Source organism: Oncorhynchus mykiss, chromosome 21, assembly GCF_013265735.2.
Source record: "Oncorhynchus mykiss isolate Arlee chromosome 21, USDA_OmykA_1.1, whole genome shotgun sequence".
Classification (NCBI taxonomy): domain Eukaryota; kingdom Metazoa; phylum Chordata; class Actinopteri; order Salmoniformes; family Salmonidae; genus Oncorhynchus; species Oncorhynchus mykiss.
The window spans coordinates 7,812,944-7,834,730 of NC_048585.1; the positions used below are offsets into that span (position 1 = coordinate 7,812,944).

General features: G+C 44.2%; 1 protein-coding gene across 6 annotated transcripts in view; it reads left to right on the forward strand.

The window, feature by feature from the left end:
* Positions 1–16,972, forward strand: part of LOC110510398 (nuclear pore complex protein Nup50) — a 29,250-nt gene extending 12,278 nt beyond the window's left edge. For all 6 annotated transcript variants that reach the window (XM_036956722.1, XM_036956723.1, XM_036956725.1 and 3 more), the window contains exons 5-8: positions 378–1,052; positions 4,632–4,713; positions 5,919–6,037; positions 16,410–16,972. In XM_036956722.1, coding sequence (XP_036812617.1) covers positions 378–1,052; positions 4,632–4,713; positions 5,919–6,037; positions 16,410–16,609 — 1,076 coding nt within the window. In that variant the 3' untranslated portion in view covers positions 16,610–16,972. The remainder of the gene's footprint in view (positions 1–377; positions 1,053–4,631; positions 4,714–5,918; positions 6,038–16,409) is intronic.
* The last annotated feature ends 4,815 nt before the right edge of the window (positions 16,973–21,787 follow it).

The window sequence follows — 21,787 nt, forward strand, 5'->3', positions numbered from 1 at the left end:
TCATGCAAATCTTTTCACTTGAGAAATACTTGCACCAAACATCCTAGTCAGATGGAGAAATATATATTTCTTGAGTTATTTTGAGGAAGTGTTTACCGGCTACAGCATCTCAAGATGGACAAACGGTACTATTGCCCTTTTCCCCCTTCTTGTTTTTCAAGCGAAGGAGGAAGGTATGGCAACACAGCCGTTGTGTTGCTAGGCGCCAGGTGACTCACGCTGAAGCCTTAAGGCTACTGTGAGGTATCACGGCTTCTCTCTCTGCTGGAACGTTTACATTCTCGTTCTCTCTTCACCACCTCCTCCCCTCTATCCCCCCCTCCTCTCCTCCTCCCCTCTATCCCCTCTCTTCCTCCCCCCTCCTCCTCCTCTCCTAGGTTCATTAACATTCAGCGGCCCCTCCTCCAGTGCTGTCATCACAGGGCAGCAGTCTAATGGTTCCTCCCCCGCGGTTTCCAGTCGGTCTCTCAGCTCCTCTCTCTCCACTAACAGCGGTAACAACCAGGAATACAGTAGGCAGCTCACAGCTCTCAACTGCTCTGTCAGGGACTGGATCACCAAGCACGTCAACGGAAACCCCCTCTGTGACCTAAACCCCATCTTCAGGGACTATGAAAAGCACCTGGCCAGCATCGATAAGAAGTACGGAGGGAGTGGAGGGACTGGAGCTGTGACTGAAGCTGCTGTGGTGGCGGACGGAGGCTCAGAGAGCAGGAGCAGAGCAGAGGAACCAGAGGAGAAGCGGGCAGTCAGTACCGCACCACCACCCTCCTCTAGCGCCGCCGGCTCGACCGCCACGGCCCCGGTGTTCTCCTTCAGTAAGGACAAGGACGGCAGCGCTACGGCCCCGGGGGAGAGCTCAGCCGCTCCTGCTCCGATCCCCGCTGGCATCAGCTTTAGCTTGGGCCAGAAGGGGAACAGCTCAGTGTTGGGGTCTCTGAGCACCGGAGGAGCTCCTAGTGTCTCCTCCTCCTCCCTGTTTGGAGGCGCTGCTCCTCCTGCCTTCTCCTTCAGTGGGGCCAAAGCGGAGGCTGCCCCCACCCAGACCACAGGTACGATATGGAGGGTGTTATGTATGTAGGGTAATATAAATATTATACTGTCCCGACAGTTGTGATATCATGTGACTAGATATTATATGCGGTGCTGCTAGACAACATACTCAGAATGTTACCTGGTGATATGGTGCTGCTAGACAACATACTCAGAATGTTATCTGGTGATATGGTGCTGCTAGACAACATACTCAGAATGTTACCTGGTGATATGGTGCTGCTAGACAACATACTCAGAATGTTACCTGGTGATATGGTGCTGCTAGTGATAAACAACATACTCAGAATGTTACCTGGTGATATGGTGCTGCTAGACAACATACTCAGAATGTTACCTGGTGATATGGTGCTGCTAGTGATAAACAACATACTCAGAATGTTACCTGGTGATATGGTGCTGCTAGACAACATACTCAGAATGTTATCTGGTGATAAGGTTGCTGCTAGACAACATACTCAGAATGTTACCTGGTGATATGGTGCTGCTAGTGATAAACAACATACTCAGAATGTTACCTGGTGATATGGTGCTGCTAGACAACATACTCAGAATGTTATCTGGTGATAAGGTTGCTGCTAGACAACATACTCAGAATGTTACCTGGTGATATGGTGCTGCTAGTGATAAACAACATACTCAGAATGTTACCTAGTGATATGGTGCTGCTAGACAACATACTCAGAATGTTTCCTGGTGATATGGTGCTGCTAGACAACATACTCAGAATGTTACCTGGTGATATGGTGCTGCTAGTGATAGACAACATACTCAGAATGTTACCTGGTGATATGGTGCTGCTAGTGATAAACAACATACTCAGAATGTTACCTGGTGATATGGTGCTGCTAGACAACATACTCAGAATGTTACCTGGTGATATGGTGCTGCTAGTGATAGACAACATACTCAGAATGTTACCTGGTGATATGGTGCTGCTAGACAACATACTCAGAATGTTACCTGGTGATATGGTGCTGCTAGACAACATACTCAGAATGTTACCTGGTGATATGGTGCTGCTAGACAACATACTCAGAATGTTAGCTGGTGATATGGTGCTGCTAGACAACATACTCAGAATGTTACCTGGAGATATGGGGCTGTTAGTGATAGACAACATACTCAGAATGTTACCTGGTGATATGGTGCTGATAGACAACATACTCAGAATGTTACCTGGTGATATGGTGCTGTTAGTGATAGACAACATACTCAGAATGTTACCTGGTGATATGGTGCTGTTAGTGATAGACAACATACTCAGAATGTTACCTGGTGATATGGTGCTGTTAGTGATAGACAACATACTCAGAATGTTACCTGGTGATATGGTGCTGCTAGTGATAGACAACATACTCAGAATGTTACCTGGTGATATGGTGCTGCTAGACAACATACTCAGAATGTTACCTGGTAATGTGGTGCTGCTAGACAACATACTCAGAATGTTACCTGGTGATATGGTGCTGCTAGACAACATACTCAGAATGTTACCTGGTGATGTGGTGCTGCTAGACAACATACTCAGAATGTTACCTGGTGATATGGTGCTGTTAGTGATAGACAACATACTCAGAATGTTACCTGGTGATATGGTGCTGCTAGTGATAGACAACATACTCAGAATGTTACCTGGTGATATGGTGCTGATAGACAACATACTCAGAATGTTACCTGGTGATATGGTGCTGTTAGTGAGAGACGACATACTCAGAATGTTACCTGGTGATATGGTGCTGTTAGTGATAGACAACATACTCAGAATGTTACCTGGTGATATGGTGCTGCTAGACAACATACTCAGAATGTTACCTGGTGATGTGGTGCTGCTAGACAACATACTCAGAATGTTACCTGGTGATATGGTGCTGTTAGTGATAGGCAACATACTCAGAATGTTAGCTGGTGATATGGTGCTGCTAGTGATAGACAACGTACTCAGAATGTTACCTGGTGATATGGTGCTGCTAGACAACCTCCTCAGAATGTTACATGGTGATATGGTGCTGTTAGTGATAGACAACATACTCAGAATGTTACCTGGTGATATGGTGCTGTTAGTGATAGACAACATACTCAGAATGTTACCTGGAGATATGGTGCTGTTAGTGATAGACAACATACTCAGAATGTTACCTGGTGATATGGTGCTGTTAGTGAGAGACGACATACTCAGAATGTTACCTGGTGATATGGTGCTGTTAGTGATAGACAACATACTCAGAATGTTACCTGGTGATATGGTGCTGCTAGACAACATACTCAGAATGTTACCTGGTGATGTGGTGCTGCTAGACAACATACTCAGAATGTTACCTGGTGATATGGTGCTGTTAGTGATAGGCAACATACTCAGAATGTTAGCTGGTGATATGGTGCTGCTAGTGATAGACAACATACTCAGAATGTTACCTGGTGATATGGTGCTGTTAGTGATAGACAACATACTCAGAATGTTACCTGGTGATATGGTGCTGTTAGTGATAGGCAACATACTCAGAATGTTACCTGGTGATATGGTGCTGCTAGTGATAGACAACGTACTCAGAATGTTACCTGGTGATATGGTGCTGCTAGACAACATACTCAGAATGTTATATGGTGCTGTTAGTGATAGACAACATACTCAGAATGTTACCTGGTGATATGGTGCTGTTAGTGATAGACAACATACTCAGAATGTTACCTGGAGATATGGTGTTGTTAGTGATAGACAACATACTCAGAATGTTACCTGGTGATATGGTGCTGCTGGTGATAGACAACGTACTCAGAATGTTACCTGGTGATATGGTGCTGCTAGACAACATACTCAGAATGTTACCTGGAGATATGGTGCTGCTAGTGATAGACAACGTGCTCAGAATGTTACCTGGTGGTATGGTGCTGTTAGTGAGAGACAACATACTCAGAATGTTACCTGGTGATATGGTGCTGATAGACAACATACTCAGAATGTTACCTGGTGATATGATGCTGATAGACAACATACTCAGAATGTTACCTGGTGATATGATGCTGATAAACAACATACTCAGAATGTTACCTGGTGATATTTTGCTGATAGACAACATACTCAGAATGTTACCTGGTGATATGGTGCTGTTAGTGATAGACAACATACTCAGAATGTTACCTGGTGATATGGTGCTGTTAGTGATAGACAACATACTCAGAATGTTACCTGGTGATATGGTGCTGTTAGTGATAAACAACATACTCAGAATGTTACCTGGTGATATGGTGCTGTTAGTGATAGACAACATACTCACATTCAGGTTTTTAATCCCGGAGATTAAACCTCTATTAGATATCACATTAAAATGTTTTATCCCAGATTAAACCTCTATAAAATCTCACATTCAGGTTTTTAGTCCCAGTGATTTAAATATATATTTTTAAATCCCATTCAAGGGGCTGAGCTCACATGTAAAGGTCATTGTGGAAAATAAATAGTGAATTTCTGTAAATATTCTAAGTGTAAAGTGGATTTAGGCCGTCTGTTTTTGTTTCCTCTGTCCGTTTGGTTATCAGAGGCTCTTCATAACGTCCGTCTCTTCCTTGTCGTCCCGTAGATGAAAACGGGGAGGACTCGGATGAACCTCCCAAAGTGGAAGTCCAGGAGATTAAGGAGGCTGACGCGTTCTACTCCAGAAAGTAGGTCTCCTTTTACAGAAACATTTAAAATATGGCTCTATACATCTGTAGGATCTGTCTATGGGATGTATTATGGGATGTATTATGGCTCTATACATCTGTAGGATCTGTCTTCGAATTACCCAATGGGATGCATTATGGGATGCATTATGGGATGCATTATAGCTCTATACATCTGTAGGATCTGTCTATGGGATGTATTATGGGATGCATTATGGGATGTATTATGGGATGCATTATAGCTCTATACATCTGTAGGATCTGTCTATGGGATGCATTATAGCTCTATACATCTGTAGGATCTGTCTATGGGATGTATTATGGGATGGATTATGGGATGTATTATAGCTCTATATATCTGTAGGATCTGTCTATGGGATGTATTATAGCTCTATACATCTGTAGGATCTGTCTATGGGATGGATTATGGGATGTATTATAGCTCTATACATCTGTAGGATCTGTCTATGGGATGGATTATGGGATGGATTATGGGATGTATTATAGCTCTATATATCTGTAGGATCTGTCTATGGGATGTATTATAGCTCTATACATCTGTAGGATCTGTCTATGGGATGTATTATGGGATGTATTATAGCTCTATACATCTGTAGGATCTGTCTATGGGATGGATTATGGGATGTATTATAGCTCTATACATCTGTAGGATCTGTCTATGGGATGGATTATGGGATGTATTATAGCTCTATACATCTGTAGGATCTGTCTTCGAATTATCCAATGGGATGCATTATGGGATGCATTATGGGATGTATTATGGGATGCATTAGGGGATGCATTAGGGGATGCATTATGGGATGCATTATGGGATGTATTATGGGATGCATTATGGGATGCATTATGGGATGCATTATGGGATGCATTATGGGATGCATTATGGGATGCATTATGGCTCACGGTTGACAGACGCTCTTGCAGGTTTATATTTTACCTGTTGTGTTTTGCTTCAAGACCTTTTTCAACACGCTGGAAAAGACTGACTATATTAGAATTGTACAATTATTCTTATGCTTTATGAAACAGTGAATAAAACAGTGAATTAATTCAATGCTTTTGTATTTGTTACACACGTCCAGTATTTTTCAGAAATGGGTTTGTTCCAAACGGTGAACTTGACGTTAGTCGTGTGTGTGTGTGTGTGTGTGTGTGTGTGTGTGTGTGTGTGTGTGTGTGTGTTCCAGGTGTAAACTGTTCTATAAGAAAGAGACGGAGTTCAAGGAGAAGGGAGTTGGAACGCTGCATCTGAAAACCACCTCAGACGGAAAGACACAGCTGCTAGTCCGCGCTGACACCAACCTGGGTATGTTATTCAACCTTATCTAGAGACCGCTGACACCAACCTGGGTATGTTATTAAACCTTATTAAACCTTATCTAGAGACTGCTGACACCAACCTGGGTATGTTATTAAACCTTATTGAACCTTATCTAGAGACCACTGACACCAACCTGGATATGTTATTAAACCTTATCTAGAGACCGCTGACACCAACCTGGGTATGTTATTAAACCTTATCTAGAGACCGCTGACACCAACCTGGGTATGTTATTCAACCTTATCTAGAGACCGCTGACACCAACCTGGGTATGTTATTACACCTTATTAAATCTTATCTAGAGACCGCTGACACCAACCTGGGTATGTTATAAACCTTATTAAACCTTATCTAGAGACCGCTGACACCAACCTGGGTATGTTATTCAACCTTATCTAGAGACCGCTGACACCAACCTGGGTATGTTATTCAACCTTATCTAGAGACCGCTGACACCAACCTGGGTATGTTATTACACCTTATTAAATCTTATCTAGAGACCGCTGACACCAACCTGGGTATGTTATTCAACCTTATTAAACCTGATTAAACCTTATCTAGAGACCGCTGACACCAACCTGGGTATGTTATTCAACCTTATTAAACCTGATTAAACATTATCTAGAGACCGCTGACACCAACCTGGGTATGTTATTAAACCTTATTAAACCTTATCTAGAGACCGCTGACACCAACCTGGGTATGTTATTAAACCTTATCTAGAGACCGCTGACACCAACCTGGGTATGTTATAAACCTTATCTAGAGACCGCTGACACCAACCTGGGTATGTTATTCAACCTGATCTAGAGACTGCTGACACCAACCTGGGTATGTTATTCAACCTTATCTAGAGACCGCTGACACCAACCTGGGTATGTTATTAAACCTTATTAAATCTTATCTAGAGACCGCTGACACCAACCTGGGTATGTTATTCAACCGCTGACACCAACCTGGGTATGTTATTAAACCTTATTAAACCTTATTTAGAGACCACTGACACCAACCTGGGTATGTTATTAAACCTTATTAAACATTATCTAGAGACCGATGACACCAACCTGGGTATGTTATTCAACCTTATTAAACCTTATCTAGAGACCGCTGACACCAACCTGGGTATGTTATTAAACCTTATCTAGAGACCGCTGACACCAACCTGGGTATGTTATTAAACCTTATCTAGAGACTGCTGACACCAACCTGGGTATGTTATTAAACCTTATTAAACCTTATCTAGAGACAGCTGACACCAACCTGGGTATGTTATTAAACCTTATCTAGAGACCGCTGACACCAACCTGGGTATGTTATTCAACCTGATTAAACCTTATCTAGAGACCGCTGACACCAACCTGGGTATGTTATTAAACCTTATTAAACCTTATCTAGAGACCACTGACACCAACCTGGGTATGTTATAAACCTTATTAAACCTTATCTAGAGACCGCTGACACCAACCTGGGTATGTTATAAACCTTATTAAACCTTATCTAGAGACCGCTGACACCAACCTGGGTATGTTATAAACCTTATTAAACCTTATCTAGAGACCGCTGACACCAACCTGGGTATGTTATAAACCTTATTAAACCTTATCTAGAGACCGATGACACCAACCTGGGTATGTTATAAACCTTATTAAACCTTATCTAGAGACCGCTGACACCAACCTGGGTATGTTATTAAACCTTATTGAACCTTATCTAGAGACCGCTGACACCAACCTGGGTATGTTATTAAACCTTATTAAACCTTATCTAGAGACCGCTGACACCAACCTGGGTATGTTATTAAACCTTATTAAACCTTATCTAGAGACCGCTGACACCAACCTGGGTATGTTATAAACCTTATTAAACCTTATCTAGAGACCGCTGACACCAACCTGGGTATGTTATTCAACCTTATTAAACCTGATTAAACCTTATCTAGAGACCGCTGACACCAACCTGGGTATGTTATTAAACCTTATTAAACCTTATCTAGAGACCGCTGACACCAACCTGGGTATGTTATTAAACCTTATCTAGAGACCGCTGACACCAACCTGGGTATGTTATAAACCTTATCTAGAGACCGCTGACACCAACCTGGGTATGTTATTCAACCTGATCTAGAGACTGCTGACACCAACCTGGGTATGTTATTCAACCTCATCTAGAGACCGCTGACACCAACCTGGGTATGTTATTGAACCTTATTAAACCTTATCTAGAGACCGCTGACACCAACCTGGGTATGTTATTAAACCTTATTAAACCTTATCTAGAGACCACTGACACCAACCTGGGTATGTTATTAAACCTTATTAAACATTATCTAGAGACCGATGACACCAACCTGGGTATGTTATTCAACCTTATTAAACCTTATCTAGAGACCGCTGACACCAACCTGGGTATGTTATTAAACCGCTGACACCAACCTGGGTATGTTATTAAACCTGATTAAACATTATCTAGAGACCGCTGACACCAACCTGGGTATGTTATTAAACCTGATTAAACATTATCTAGAGACCGCTGACACCAACCTGGGTATGTTATTCAACCTTATTAAACCTTATCTAGAGACTGCTGACACCAACCTGGGTATGTTATTCAACCTGATCTAGAGACCGCTGACACCGACCTGGGTATGTTATTAAACCGCTGACACCAACCTGGGTATGTTATTCAACCTTATTAAACCTTATCTAGAGACCGCTGACACCAACCTGGGTATGTTATTAAACCTTATTAAACCTTATCTAGAGACCACTGACACCAACCTGGGTATGTTATTCAACCTGATTAAACCTTATCTAGAGACCGCTGACACCAACCTGGGTATGTTATTCAACCTTATTAAACCTTATCTAGAGACTGCTGACACCAACCTGGGTATGTTATTCAACCTGATCTAGAGACCGCTGACACCGACCTGGGTATGTTATTAAACCGCTGACACCAACCTGGGTATGTTATTCAACCTTATTAAACCTTATCTAGAGACCGCTGACACCAACCTGGGTATGTTATTAAACCTTATTAAACCTTATCTAGAGACCACTGACACCAACCTGGGTATGTTATTCAACCTGATTAAACCTTATCTAGAGACCGATGACACCAACCTGGGTATGTTATTAAACCTTATCTAGAGACCGCTGACACCAACCTGGGTATGTTATAAACCTTATTAAACCTTATCTAGAGACTGCTGACACCAACCTGGGTATGTTATAAACCTTATTAAACCTTATCTAGAGACCACTGACACCAACCTGGGTATGTTATTCAACCTTATTAAACCTTATCTAGAGACCGCTGACACCAACCTGGGTATGTTATAAACCTGATTAAACCTTATCTAGAGACCACTGACACCAACCTGGGTATGTTATTCAACCTTATTGAACCTTATCTAGAGACCGCTGACACCAACCTGGGTATGTTATTAAACCTGATTAACCCTTATCTAGAGACAGCTGACACCAACCTGGGTATGTTATAAACCTGATTAAACCTTATCTAGAGACCGCTGACACCAACCTGGGTATGTTATAAACCTTATTAAACCTTATCTAGAGACTGCTGACACCAACCTGGGTATGTTATTAAACCTGATTAACCCTTATCTAGAGACCGCTGACACCAACCTGGGTATGTTATTAAACCTTATCTAGAGACCGCTGACACCAACCTGGGTATGTTATTCAACCTGATTAAACCTTATCTAGAGACCGCTGACACCAACCTGGGTATGTTATTAAACCTGATCTAGAGACCGCTGACACCAACCTGGGTATGTTATTAAACCTTATCTAGAGACTGCTGACACCAACCTGGGTATGTTATAAACCTTATTAAACCTTATCTAGAGACTGCTGACACCAACCTGGGTATGTTATTAAACCTTATTGAACCTTATCTAGAGACCGCTGACACCAACCTGGGTATGTTATTCAACCTTATTAAACCTTATCTAGAGACCGCTGACACCAACCTGGGTATGTTATTAAACCTGATTAAACCTTATCTAGAGACCGCTGACACCAACCTGGGTATGTTATTAAACCTGATTTAGAGACCGCTGACACCAACCTGGGTATGTTATTAAACCTGATTAAACATTATCTAGAGACCGCTGACACCAACCTGGGTATGTTATTAAACCTTATTAAACATTATCTAGAGACCGCTGACACCAACCTGGGTATGTTATTAAACCTGATTAAACATTATCTAGAGACCGCTGACACCAACCTGGGTATGTTATTAAACCTTATTAAACCTTATCTAGAGACCGCTGACACCAACCTGGGTATGTTATTCAACCTCATTAAACCTTATCTAGAGACCGCTGACACCAACCTGGGTATGTTATTAAACCTTATTGAACCTTATCTAGAGACCACTGACACCAACCTGGGTATGTTATTAAACCTTATCTAGAGACTGCTGACACCAACCTGGGTATGTTATTAAACCTTATTAAACCTTATCTAGAGACCGCTGACACCAACCTGGGTATGTTATTAAACCTGATTAAACCTTATCTAGAGACCGCTGACACCAACCTGGGTATGTTATTAAACCTTATCTAGAGACCACTGACACCAACCTGGGTATGTTATTAAACCTGATTAAACATTATCTAGAGACGGCTGACACCAACCTGGGTATGTTATTCAACCTTATTAAACCTTATCTAGAGACCGCTGACACCAACCTGGGTATGTTATTAAACCTTATCTAGAGACCGCTGACACCAACCTGGGTATGTTATTCAACCTGATTAAACCTTATCTAGAGACCGCTGACACCAACCTGGGTATGTTATTCAACCTGATTTAAACCTTATCTAGAGACCGCTGACACCAACCTGGGTATGTTATTAAACCTTATTGAACCTTATCTAGAGACCGCTGACACCAACCTGGGTATGTTATTAAACCTTATTGAACCTTATCTAGAGACCGCTGACACCAACCTGGGTATGTTATTCAACCTGATTAAACCTTATCTAGAGACCGCTGACACCAACCTGGGTATGTTATTAAACCTTATTGAACCTTATCTAGAGACCGCTGACACCAACCTGGGTATGTTATTAAACCTTATTGAACCTTATCTAGAGACCGCTGACACCAACCTGGGTATGTTATTCAACCTTATTGAACCTTATCTAGAGACCGCTGACACCAACCTGGGTATGTTATGAAACCTTATCTAGAGACCGCTGACACCAACCTGGGTATGTTATTAAACCTGATTAAACATTATCTAGAGACCGCTGACACCAACCTGGGTATGTTATTAAACCTTATCTAGAGACCGCTGACACCAACCTGGGTATGTTATTAAACCTGATTAAACATTATCTAGAGACAGCTGACACCAACCTGGGTATGTTTTTAAACCTTATTAAACCTTATCTAGAGACCGCTGACACCAACCTGGGTATGTTATTAAACCTGATTAAACATTATCTAGAGACTGCTGACACCAACCTGGGTATGTTATTAAACCTTATTAAACCTTATCTAGAGACCGCTGACACCAACCTGGGTATGTTATTAAACCTGATTAAACATTATCTAGAGACCGCTGACACCAACCTGGGTATGTTATTAAACCTTATTAAACCTTATCTAGAGACCGCTGACACCAACCTGGGTATGTTATTAAACCTTATTAAACCTTATCTAGAGACCGCTGACACCAACCTGGGTATGTTATTAAACCTGATTAAACATTATCTAGAGACCGCTGACACCAACCTGGGTATGTTATTAAACCTTATTAAACCTTATCTAGAGACCGCTGACACCAACCTGGGTATGTTATTCAACCTTATTGAACCTTATCTAGAGACTGCTGACACCAACCTGGGTATGTTATTCAACACCAACCTGGGTATGTTATTAAACCTTATTAAACCTTATCTAGACACCGCTGACACCAACCTGGGTGTGTTATTCAACCGCTGACACCAACCTGGGTATGTTATTTATCCTTATTGAACCTTATCTAGAGACTGCGGACACCAACCTGGGTATGTTGATAAACCTGATTAAACCTTATCTAGATACCGCTGACACCAACCTGGGTATGTTATTAAACCTTATCTAGAGACCGCTGACACCAACCTGGGTATGTTATTCAACCTGATCTAGAGACCGCTGACACCAACCTGGGTATGTTATTAACCCTGATTAAACCTTATCTAGAGACCGCTGACACCAACCTGGGTATGTTATTCAAGCTTATTAAACTTTATCTAGAGACCGCTGACACCAACCTGATATGTTATTAAACCTTATCTAGAGACCGCTGACACCAACCTGGGTATGTTATTCAACCTTATTGAACCTTATCTAGAGACCGCTAACACCAACCTGGGTATGTTATAAACCTTATTAAACCTTATCTAGAGAATGCTGACACCAACCTGGGTATGTTATTAAACCTTATTGAACCTTATCTAGAGACTGCTGACACCAACCTGGGTATGTTATTCAACCGCTGACACCAACCTGGGTATGTTATTCAACCTTATTGAACCTTATCTAGACACTGCTGACACCAACCTGGGTATGTTATTCAACCTTATTGAACCTTATCTAGAGACCGCTGACACCTACCTGATATGTTATTAAACCTTATCTAGAGACCGCTGACACCAACCTGGGTATGTTATTAAACCTTATTAAACCTTATCTAGAGACCGCTGACACCAACCTGGGTATGTTATTAAACCTGATCTAGAGACCGCTGACACCAACCTGGGTATGTTATTTATCCTTATTGAACCTTATCTAGAGACCGCGGACACCAACCTGGGTATGTTATTAAACCTGATTAAACCTTATCTAGAGACCGCTGACACCAACCTGGGTATGTTATTAAACCTTATCTAGAGACCGCTGACACCAACCTGGGTATGTTATAAACCTCATTAAACCTTATCTAGAGAATGCTGACACCAACCTGGGTATGTTATAAACCTTATTAAACCTTATCTAGAGAATGCTGACACCAACCTGGGTATGTTATAAACCTTATTAAACCTTATCTAGAGACCACTGACACCAACCTGGGTATGTTATTCAACCTTATCTAGAGACCGCTGACACCAACCTGGGTATGTTATTCAACCTTATCTAGAGACCGCTGACACCAACCTGGGTATGTTATTAAACCTTATCTAGAGACCGCTGACACCAACCTGGGTATGTTATTAAACCTTATCTAGAGACCGCTGACACCAACCTGGGTATGTTATAAACCTTATTAAACCTTATCTAGAGACCGCTGACACCAACCTGGGTATATTATAAACCTTATTAAACCTTATCTAGAGACCGCTGACACCAACCTGGGTATGTTATTAAACCTTATCTAGAGACCGCTGACACCAACCTGGGTATGTTATAAACCTTATTAAACCTTATCTAGAGAATGCTGACACCAACCTGGGTATGTTATTAAACCTTTCCTTATTAAACCTTTCCTTATTAAACCTTTCTAACCCTTTCACTATTAAACCTTATCTAGAGACCTAGACTGTACTCAGTGGTGTGAAAGATACCAACCTGAGTATGTTATTAAAATATAGAACTTTAATTTACTAAGCCTTATTAAACTTAACTAAACCTTACCGCATTAAGCCTTATTAAACCTTATTAAACCTTACTGCATTAAGCCTTATTAAACGTTACGACATTAAGCCTTATTAAACCTTATTAAACCGTACTGCATTAAGCCTTATTAAACCTTATTAAACCGTACTGCATTAAGCCTTATTAAACCTTATTCAACCTTACTGAATTAAGCCTTATTAAACCTTACTGCATTAAGCCTTATTAACCCTTATTAAACCTTACTGCATTAAGCCTTATTAAACCGCATTAAACCTTACTGCATTAAGCCTTATTAAACCTTATTAAACCTTACTGAATTAAGCCTTATTAAACCTTACTGCATTAAGCCTTATTAAACGTTACGGCATTAAGCCTTATTAAACCTTATTAAACCGTACTGCATTAAGCCTTATTAAACCTTATTAAACCGTACTGCATTAAGCCTTATTAAACCTTATTCAACCTTACTGAATTAAGCCTTATTAAACCTTACTGCATTAAGCCTTATTAAACCTTATTAAACCTTACTGCATTAAGCCTTATTAAACCGCATTAAACCTTACTGCATTAAGCCTTATTAAACCTTATTAAACCTTACTGAATTAAGCCTTATTAAACCTTACTGCATTAAGCCTTATTAAGCCTTATTAAACCTTATTGAATTAAGCCTTATTAAACCTTACTGCATTAAGCCTTATTAAACCTTATTAAACCTTACTGCATTAAGCCTTAATAAACCTTATTAAACCTTACTGCATTAAGCCTTATTAAACCGCATTAAACCTTACTGAATTAAGCCTTATTAAACCTTACTGCATTAAGCCTTATTAAACCTTATTAAACCTTACTGCATTAAGCCTTATTAAACCTTACTGCATTAAACCTTATTAAACCTTACTGCATTAAGCCTTATTAAACCTTACTGCATTAAACCTTATTAAACCTTACTGCATTAAACCTTATTAAACCTTACTGCATTAAGCCTTATTAAACCTTACTGCATTAAGCCTTATTAAGCCTTATTAAACCTTACTGAATTAAGCCTTATTAAACCTTACTGCATTAAGCCTTATTAAACCTATTAAACCTTACTGCATTAAGCCTTATTAAACCTTACTGCATTAAACCTTATTAAACCTTACTGCATTAAGCCTTATTAAACCTTACTGCATTAAACCTTATTAAACCTTACTGCATTAAACCTTATTAAACCTTATTAATCCTTACTGCATTAAGCCCTATTAAACCTTAATAAACCTTACTGCATTAAGCCTTATTAAAGCTTATTAAACCTTACTGCATTAATCCTTATTAAACCTTACCGCATTAAGCCTTATTAAACCTTACCGCATTAAGCCTTATTAAACCTTACTGCATTAAGCCTTATTAAACCTTAATAAAACTTACTGCATTAAGCCTTATTAAAGCTTATTAAACCTTACTGCATTAAGCCTTATTAAACCTTACTGCATTAAACCTTATTAAACCTTACTGCATTAAGCCTTATTAAACCTTACTGCATTAAACCTTACCGCAATAAACCTTATTAAACCTTACTGCATTAAGCCTTATTAAACCTTATTAAACCTTACTGCATTAAGCCTTATTAAACCTTACTGCATTAAGCCTTATTAAACCTTACTGCATTAAGCCTTATTAAACCTTACTGCATTAAACCTTATTAAACCTTATTAAACCTTACTGCATTAAGCCTTATTAAATCTTATTAAACCTTACTGCATTAAGCCTTATTAAACCTTACTGCATTAAGCCTTATTAAACCTTACTGCATTAAACCTTATTAAACCTTACTGCATTAAGCCTTATTAAACCTTACTGCATTAAACCTTATTAAACCTTACTGCATTAAACCTTATTAAACCTTACTGCATTAAACCTTATTAAACCTTACTGCATTAAACCTTAGCGCATTAAGCCTTATTAAACCTTATTAAACCTGGTCCGGCCCTCATCAATACCCCCCCCCCCCCTCCCTCTTTCTCTCTCCTCCAGGTAACATCCTGGTCCGGCCCTCATCAATACCCCCCCCCCTCCCTCTTTCTCTCTCCTCCAGGTAACATCCTGTTGAACATCATGGTCCAGCCCTCATCAATAACAACCCCCCCTCTCCCCCTCTCTCTCCTCCAGGTAACATCCTGTTGAACATCATGGTCCAGCCCTCATCAATAACCCCCCCTCTCCCCCTCTCTCTCCTCCAGGTAACATCCTGTTGAACATCATGGTCCAGCCCTCATCAATAACAACCCCCCCCCCCTCCCCCTCTCTCTCCTCCAGGTAACATCCTGTTGAACATCATGGTCCAGCCCTCATCAATAACTCCCCCTCTCTCTCCTCCAGGTAACATCCTGTTGAACATCATGGTCCAGCCCTCATCAATAACAACCCCCTCTCTCTCCTCCAGGTAACATCCTGTTGAACATCATGGTCCAGCCCTCATCAATAACAACCCCCCCCCCCCCCCCTCTCTCTCTTCCAGGTAACATCCTGTTGAACATCATGGTCCAGCCCTCATCAATAACAACCCCCCCCCCCCCCTCCCCCTCTCTCCTCCAGGTAACATCCTGTTGAACATCATGGTCCAGCCCTCATCAATAACAACCCCCCCCCCCCCCCCTCTCTCTCCTCCAGGTAACATCCTGTTGAACATCATGGTCCAGCCCTCATCAATAACCCCCCCCCCCCTCCCCCTCTCTCTCCTCCAGGTAACATCCTGTTGAACATCATGGTCCAGCCCTCCATACTCTGTTCCAGGATGGGAAAGAACAACGTGATGGTGATGTGTGTTCCTAACCCTGTCGTGGACCACAACAACCCTACCAACCCTGTCGCCATGCTCATCAGGGTCAAAACAGCAGAGGACGCTGATGAACTGCACAACATACTGGAGGAGAAGAAAGCTTAGAGGACGAGCCCCCTGGAGGGTGGTACAGGCTGCCCCCAACTCCACCCTTCTGCCTATCAACTAACCCCAGGGCCAGTCCTGTACCCCTCCACCCCAGGGCCAGTCCTGTACCCCTCCACCCCAGGGCCAGTCCTGTACCCCTAGCCCCTCCACCTCAGGGCCAGGCCTGTACCCCTAGCCCCTCCACCCCAGGGCCAGTCCTGTACCCCTAGCCACCCCAGGACCAGTCCTGTACCCCTCCACCCCAGGGCCAGTCCTGTACCCCTCCACCCCAGTGCCAGTCCTGTACCCCTCCACCCCAGGGCCAGTCCTGTACCCCTAGCCCCTCCACCCCAGGGCCAGTCCTGTACCCCTAGCCCCTCCACCCCAGGGCCAGTCCTGTACCCCTAGCCCCTCCACCCCAGGGCCAGTCGTGTATCCCTCCACCCCAGGGCCAGTCGTGTATCCCTCCACCCCAGGGCCAGTCGTGTATCCCTCCACCCCAGGTCCAGTCCTGTATCCCTCCACCCCAGAGCCAGTCCTGTATCCCTCCACCCCAGAGCCAGTCCTGTACCCCTCCACCCCAGGCCCAGTCCTGTATCCCTCCACCCCAGGCCCAGTCCTGTATCCCTCCACCCCAGGGCCAGTCCTGTACCCCTCCACCCCAGGGCCAGTCCTGTACCCCTCTACCCCAGGGCCAGTCCTGTACCCCTCCACCCCAGGGCCAGTCCTGTACCCCTCCACCCCAGGGCCAGTCCTGTACCCCTCCACCCCAGAGCCAGTCCTGTACCCCTCCACCCCAGGGCCAGTCCTGTACCCCTAGCCCCTCCACCCCAGAGCCAGTCCTGTACTCCTCCACCCCAGAGCCAGTCCTGTACTCCTCCACCCCAGGTCCAGTCCTGTACCCCTCCACCCCAGGTCCAGTCCTGTACCCCTCTACCCCAGGGCCAGTCCTGTACCCCTCCACCCCAGGGCCAGTCCTGTGCCCCTCCACCCCAGGTCCAGTCCTGTGCCCCTCCACCCCAGGGCCAGTCCTGTGCCCCTCCACCCCAGGGCCAGTCCTGTGCCCCTCCACCCCAGGGCCAGTCCTGTGCCCCTCCACCCCAGGGCCAGTCCTGTACCCCTCCACCCCAGGGCCAGTCCTGTACCCCTCCACCCCAGGGCCAGTCCTGTACCCCTCCACCCCAGGGCCAGTCCTGTACCCCTCCACCCCAGGGCCAGTCCTGTACCCCTCCACCCCAGGTCCAGTCCTGTACCCCTCCACCCCAGGGCCAGTCCTGTACCCCTCCACCCCAGGTCATGTTTATTTTAACCCTCTTTATCCTTGCCTGTCTCACTGACAACTCTCCAATCTGGAATGGCCCCTATTCCCTATCTACCAACTATGTAATCTAGAACTAGTGAACTAGAAAGGGGATAGGAGGCCATTTTGTCATGTGATGCCAGAGGGGTCGTCTACAACAAGTTTTATATTCACACACCTGGACTAGACACACCTGGACTAGACACACCTGGACTAGACACACTGTAACACAGAGACACACCTGGACTAGACACACACCTGGACTAGACACACACCTGGACTAGACACACACCTGGACTAGACACACACCTGGACTAGACACACTGTAACCCAGAGACGTACCTGGACTAGACACACCTGGACTAGACACACCTGGACTAGACACACTGTAACCCAGAGACACACCTGGACTAGACACACCTGGACTAGACACACCTGGACTAGACACACCTGGACTAGACACACTGTAACCCAGAGACACACCTGGACTAGACACACCTGGACTAGACACACTGTAACACAGAGACGTACCTGGACTAGACACACCTGGACTAGACACACCTGGACTAGACACACTGTAACCCAGAGACACACCTGGATTAGACACACCTGGATTAGACACACCTGGACTAGACACACCTGGACTAGACACACTGTAACCCAGAGACACACCTGGACTAGACACACCTGGACTAGACACACACCTGGACTAGACACACCTGGACTAGACACACCTGGACTAGACACACTGTAACCCAGAGACACACCTGGACTAGACACACTGTAACCCAGAGACACACCTGGACTAGACACACCTGGACTAGACACACCTGGACTAGACACACCTGGACTAGACACACCTGGACTAGACACACTGTAACCCAGAGACACACCTGGACTAGACACACTGTAACCCAGAGACACACCTGGACTAGACACACCTGGACTAGACATACTGTAACCCAGAGACACACCTGGACTAGACACACTGTAACCCAGAGACACACCTGGACTAGACACACCTGGACTAGACACACTGTAACCCAGAGACACACCTGGACTAGACACACCTGGACTAGACACACCTGGACTAGACACACTGTAACCCAGAGACACACCTGGACTAGACACACCTGGACTAGACACACCTGGACTAGACATACTGTAACACAGAGACACACCTGGACTAGACACACCTGGACTAGACACACTGTAACCCAGAGACACACCTGGACTAGACACACCTGGACTAGACACACCTGGACTAGACACACCTGGACTAGACATACTGTAACACAGAGACACACCTGGACTAGACACACCTGGACTAGACACACTGTAACCCAGAGACACACCTGGACTAGACACACTAACCCAGAGACACACCTGGACTAGACACACTGTAACCCAGAGACACACCTGGACTAGACACACCTGGACTAGACACACCTGGACTAGACACACTGTAACCCAGAGACGTACCTGGACTAGACACACCTGGACTAGACACACCTGGACTAGACACACCTGGACTAGACACACTAACCCAGAGACACACCTGGACTAGACACACTGTAACCCAGAGACACACCTGGACTAGACACACCTGGACTAGACACACCTGGACTAGACACACTGTAACCCAGAGACGTACCTGGACTAGACACACCTGGACTAGACACACCTGGACTAGACACACCTGGACTAGACACACTGTAACCCAGAGACACACCTGGACTAGACACACCTGGACTAGACACACCTGGACTAGACATACTGTAACACAGAGACACACCTGGACTAGACACACCTGGACTAGACACACTGTAACCCAGAGACACACCTGGACTAGACACACCTGGACTAGACACACCTGGACTAGACACACCTGGACTAGACATACTGTAACACAGAGACACACCTGGACTAGACACACCTGGACTAGACACACTGTAACCCAGAGACACACCTGGACTAGACACACTAACCCAGAGACACACCTGGACTAGACACACTGTAACCCAGAGACACACCTGGACTAGACACACCTGGACTAGACACACCTGGACTAGACACACTGTAACCCAGAGACGTACCTGGACTAGACACACCTGGACTAGACACACCTGGACTAGACACACCTGGACTAGACACACTAACCCAGAGACACACCTGGACTAGACACACTGTAACCCAGAGACACACCTGGACTAGACACACCTGGACTAGACACACCTGGACTAGACACACTGTAACCCAGAGACGTACCTGGACTAGACACACCTGGACTAGACACACCTGGACTAGACACACCTGGACTAGACACACTGTAACCCAGAGACACACCTGGACTAGACACACCTGGACTAGACACACCTGGACTAGACACACTGTAACCCAGAGACGTACCTGGACTAGACACACCTGGACTAGACACACCTGGACTAGACACACCTGGACTAGACACACTGTAACCCAGAGACACACCTGGACTAGACACACCTGGACTAGACACACCTGGACTAGACACACCTGGACTAGACACACTGTAACCCAGAGACGTACATGTGACCGTTGAAATGTTTTATTTGCATGCGTTGTGTAGCAACACACATTTTTAGTTGTAAAATATGGTTGTGATTATTACTGTGAAAGTCCACTGGGCTCCACTGTCTTGCTCCTAGCAGACACGAGACTTGTTGAATGACCCATATCCATTCATCTTGTCGTTGGGGGGGTTCAGTAACATTCCGTCTAGATTGAATACTGCTGCTATAGTTTGAGTTGAAAGACGACAGGGAAGCAGGCTGATGTTTTAAACTGTTGGCGATACTGTGGGTTCTTCTGGTTGTGGACAAGAGGAGACCTTTAATTAAAGTGTGGTAGACTAGTATGACGAGGGACTGTGTTTTTTTTCCCCCACCTGCTCTCTGTCCAGCTCTCCGAGGATAACTTGAGGAGTTCAACCGTGTTTTCAAAGGGGTGTGTCGATGAGGGTTCATTTCAAATGGCTCCCTATTCCCTATCTAGTGCACTATGTAGGGAATAGGGTCCCCCCCCCCCCCCCCATAGGGCCCTGGTCTAAAGTAGTGCACTATGTAGGGAATAGGGTTCCCCCCCCCCCCCCCCCCCCCCCCCCCCCCCCCCCATAGGGCCATGGTCAAAAGTAGTGCACTATGTAGGGAATAGGGTTCCCCCATAGGGCCCTGGTCTAAAGTAGTGCACTATGTAGGGAATAGGGTTTCCCCCCCCATAGGGCCCTGGTCAAAAGTAGTGCACTATGTAGGGAATAGGGAGCCATTTTAGCCGCAGGCCCTTTATGTTAATGCAAGACTGGGTCAGTTTTAGCAGATCATCTGAGAACTAGATAAACCCTCCCCTCCCCAACAGCATCTAGTTAGTTCTCACCTTTCACTGCCTAAACCTAGTGTTGTCTGTCTGTGTGTTTCTACTGAATGTTTGTTCATTTTTTTTTTTTTGTAAGACTGTATTTATTGTAACAGATAAATGGGAATATGTTGTGCTGGAGTGAGATTCATTATTTTACCTGTCTTGAGTAAATGGACTCCATCTCCCTCGTGGAATTACACTCACTCAAAATGGCCGCCGGGTTCACCCATAACTGTGTACCTGTCTGAGGAAATGGACTCCATCTCCCTCGTGGAATTACACTCACTCAAAATGGCCGCCGGGTTCACCCATAACTGTGTACCTGTCTGAGGAAATGGACTCCATCTCCCTCGTGGAATTACACTCACTCAAAATGGCCGCCGGTTCACCCACAACTGTCTCGAAAGGGAATGTCTGCTTCAGTAATTGTCTTTCTTTGAGAATATGTCTCCCTTCACAGCCTCTCAGAGGCATTATATATATATATTTCTAGAGCTGCTCAAAAG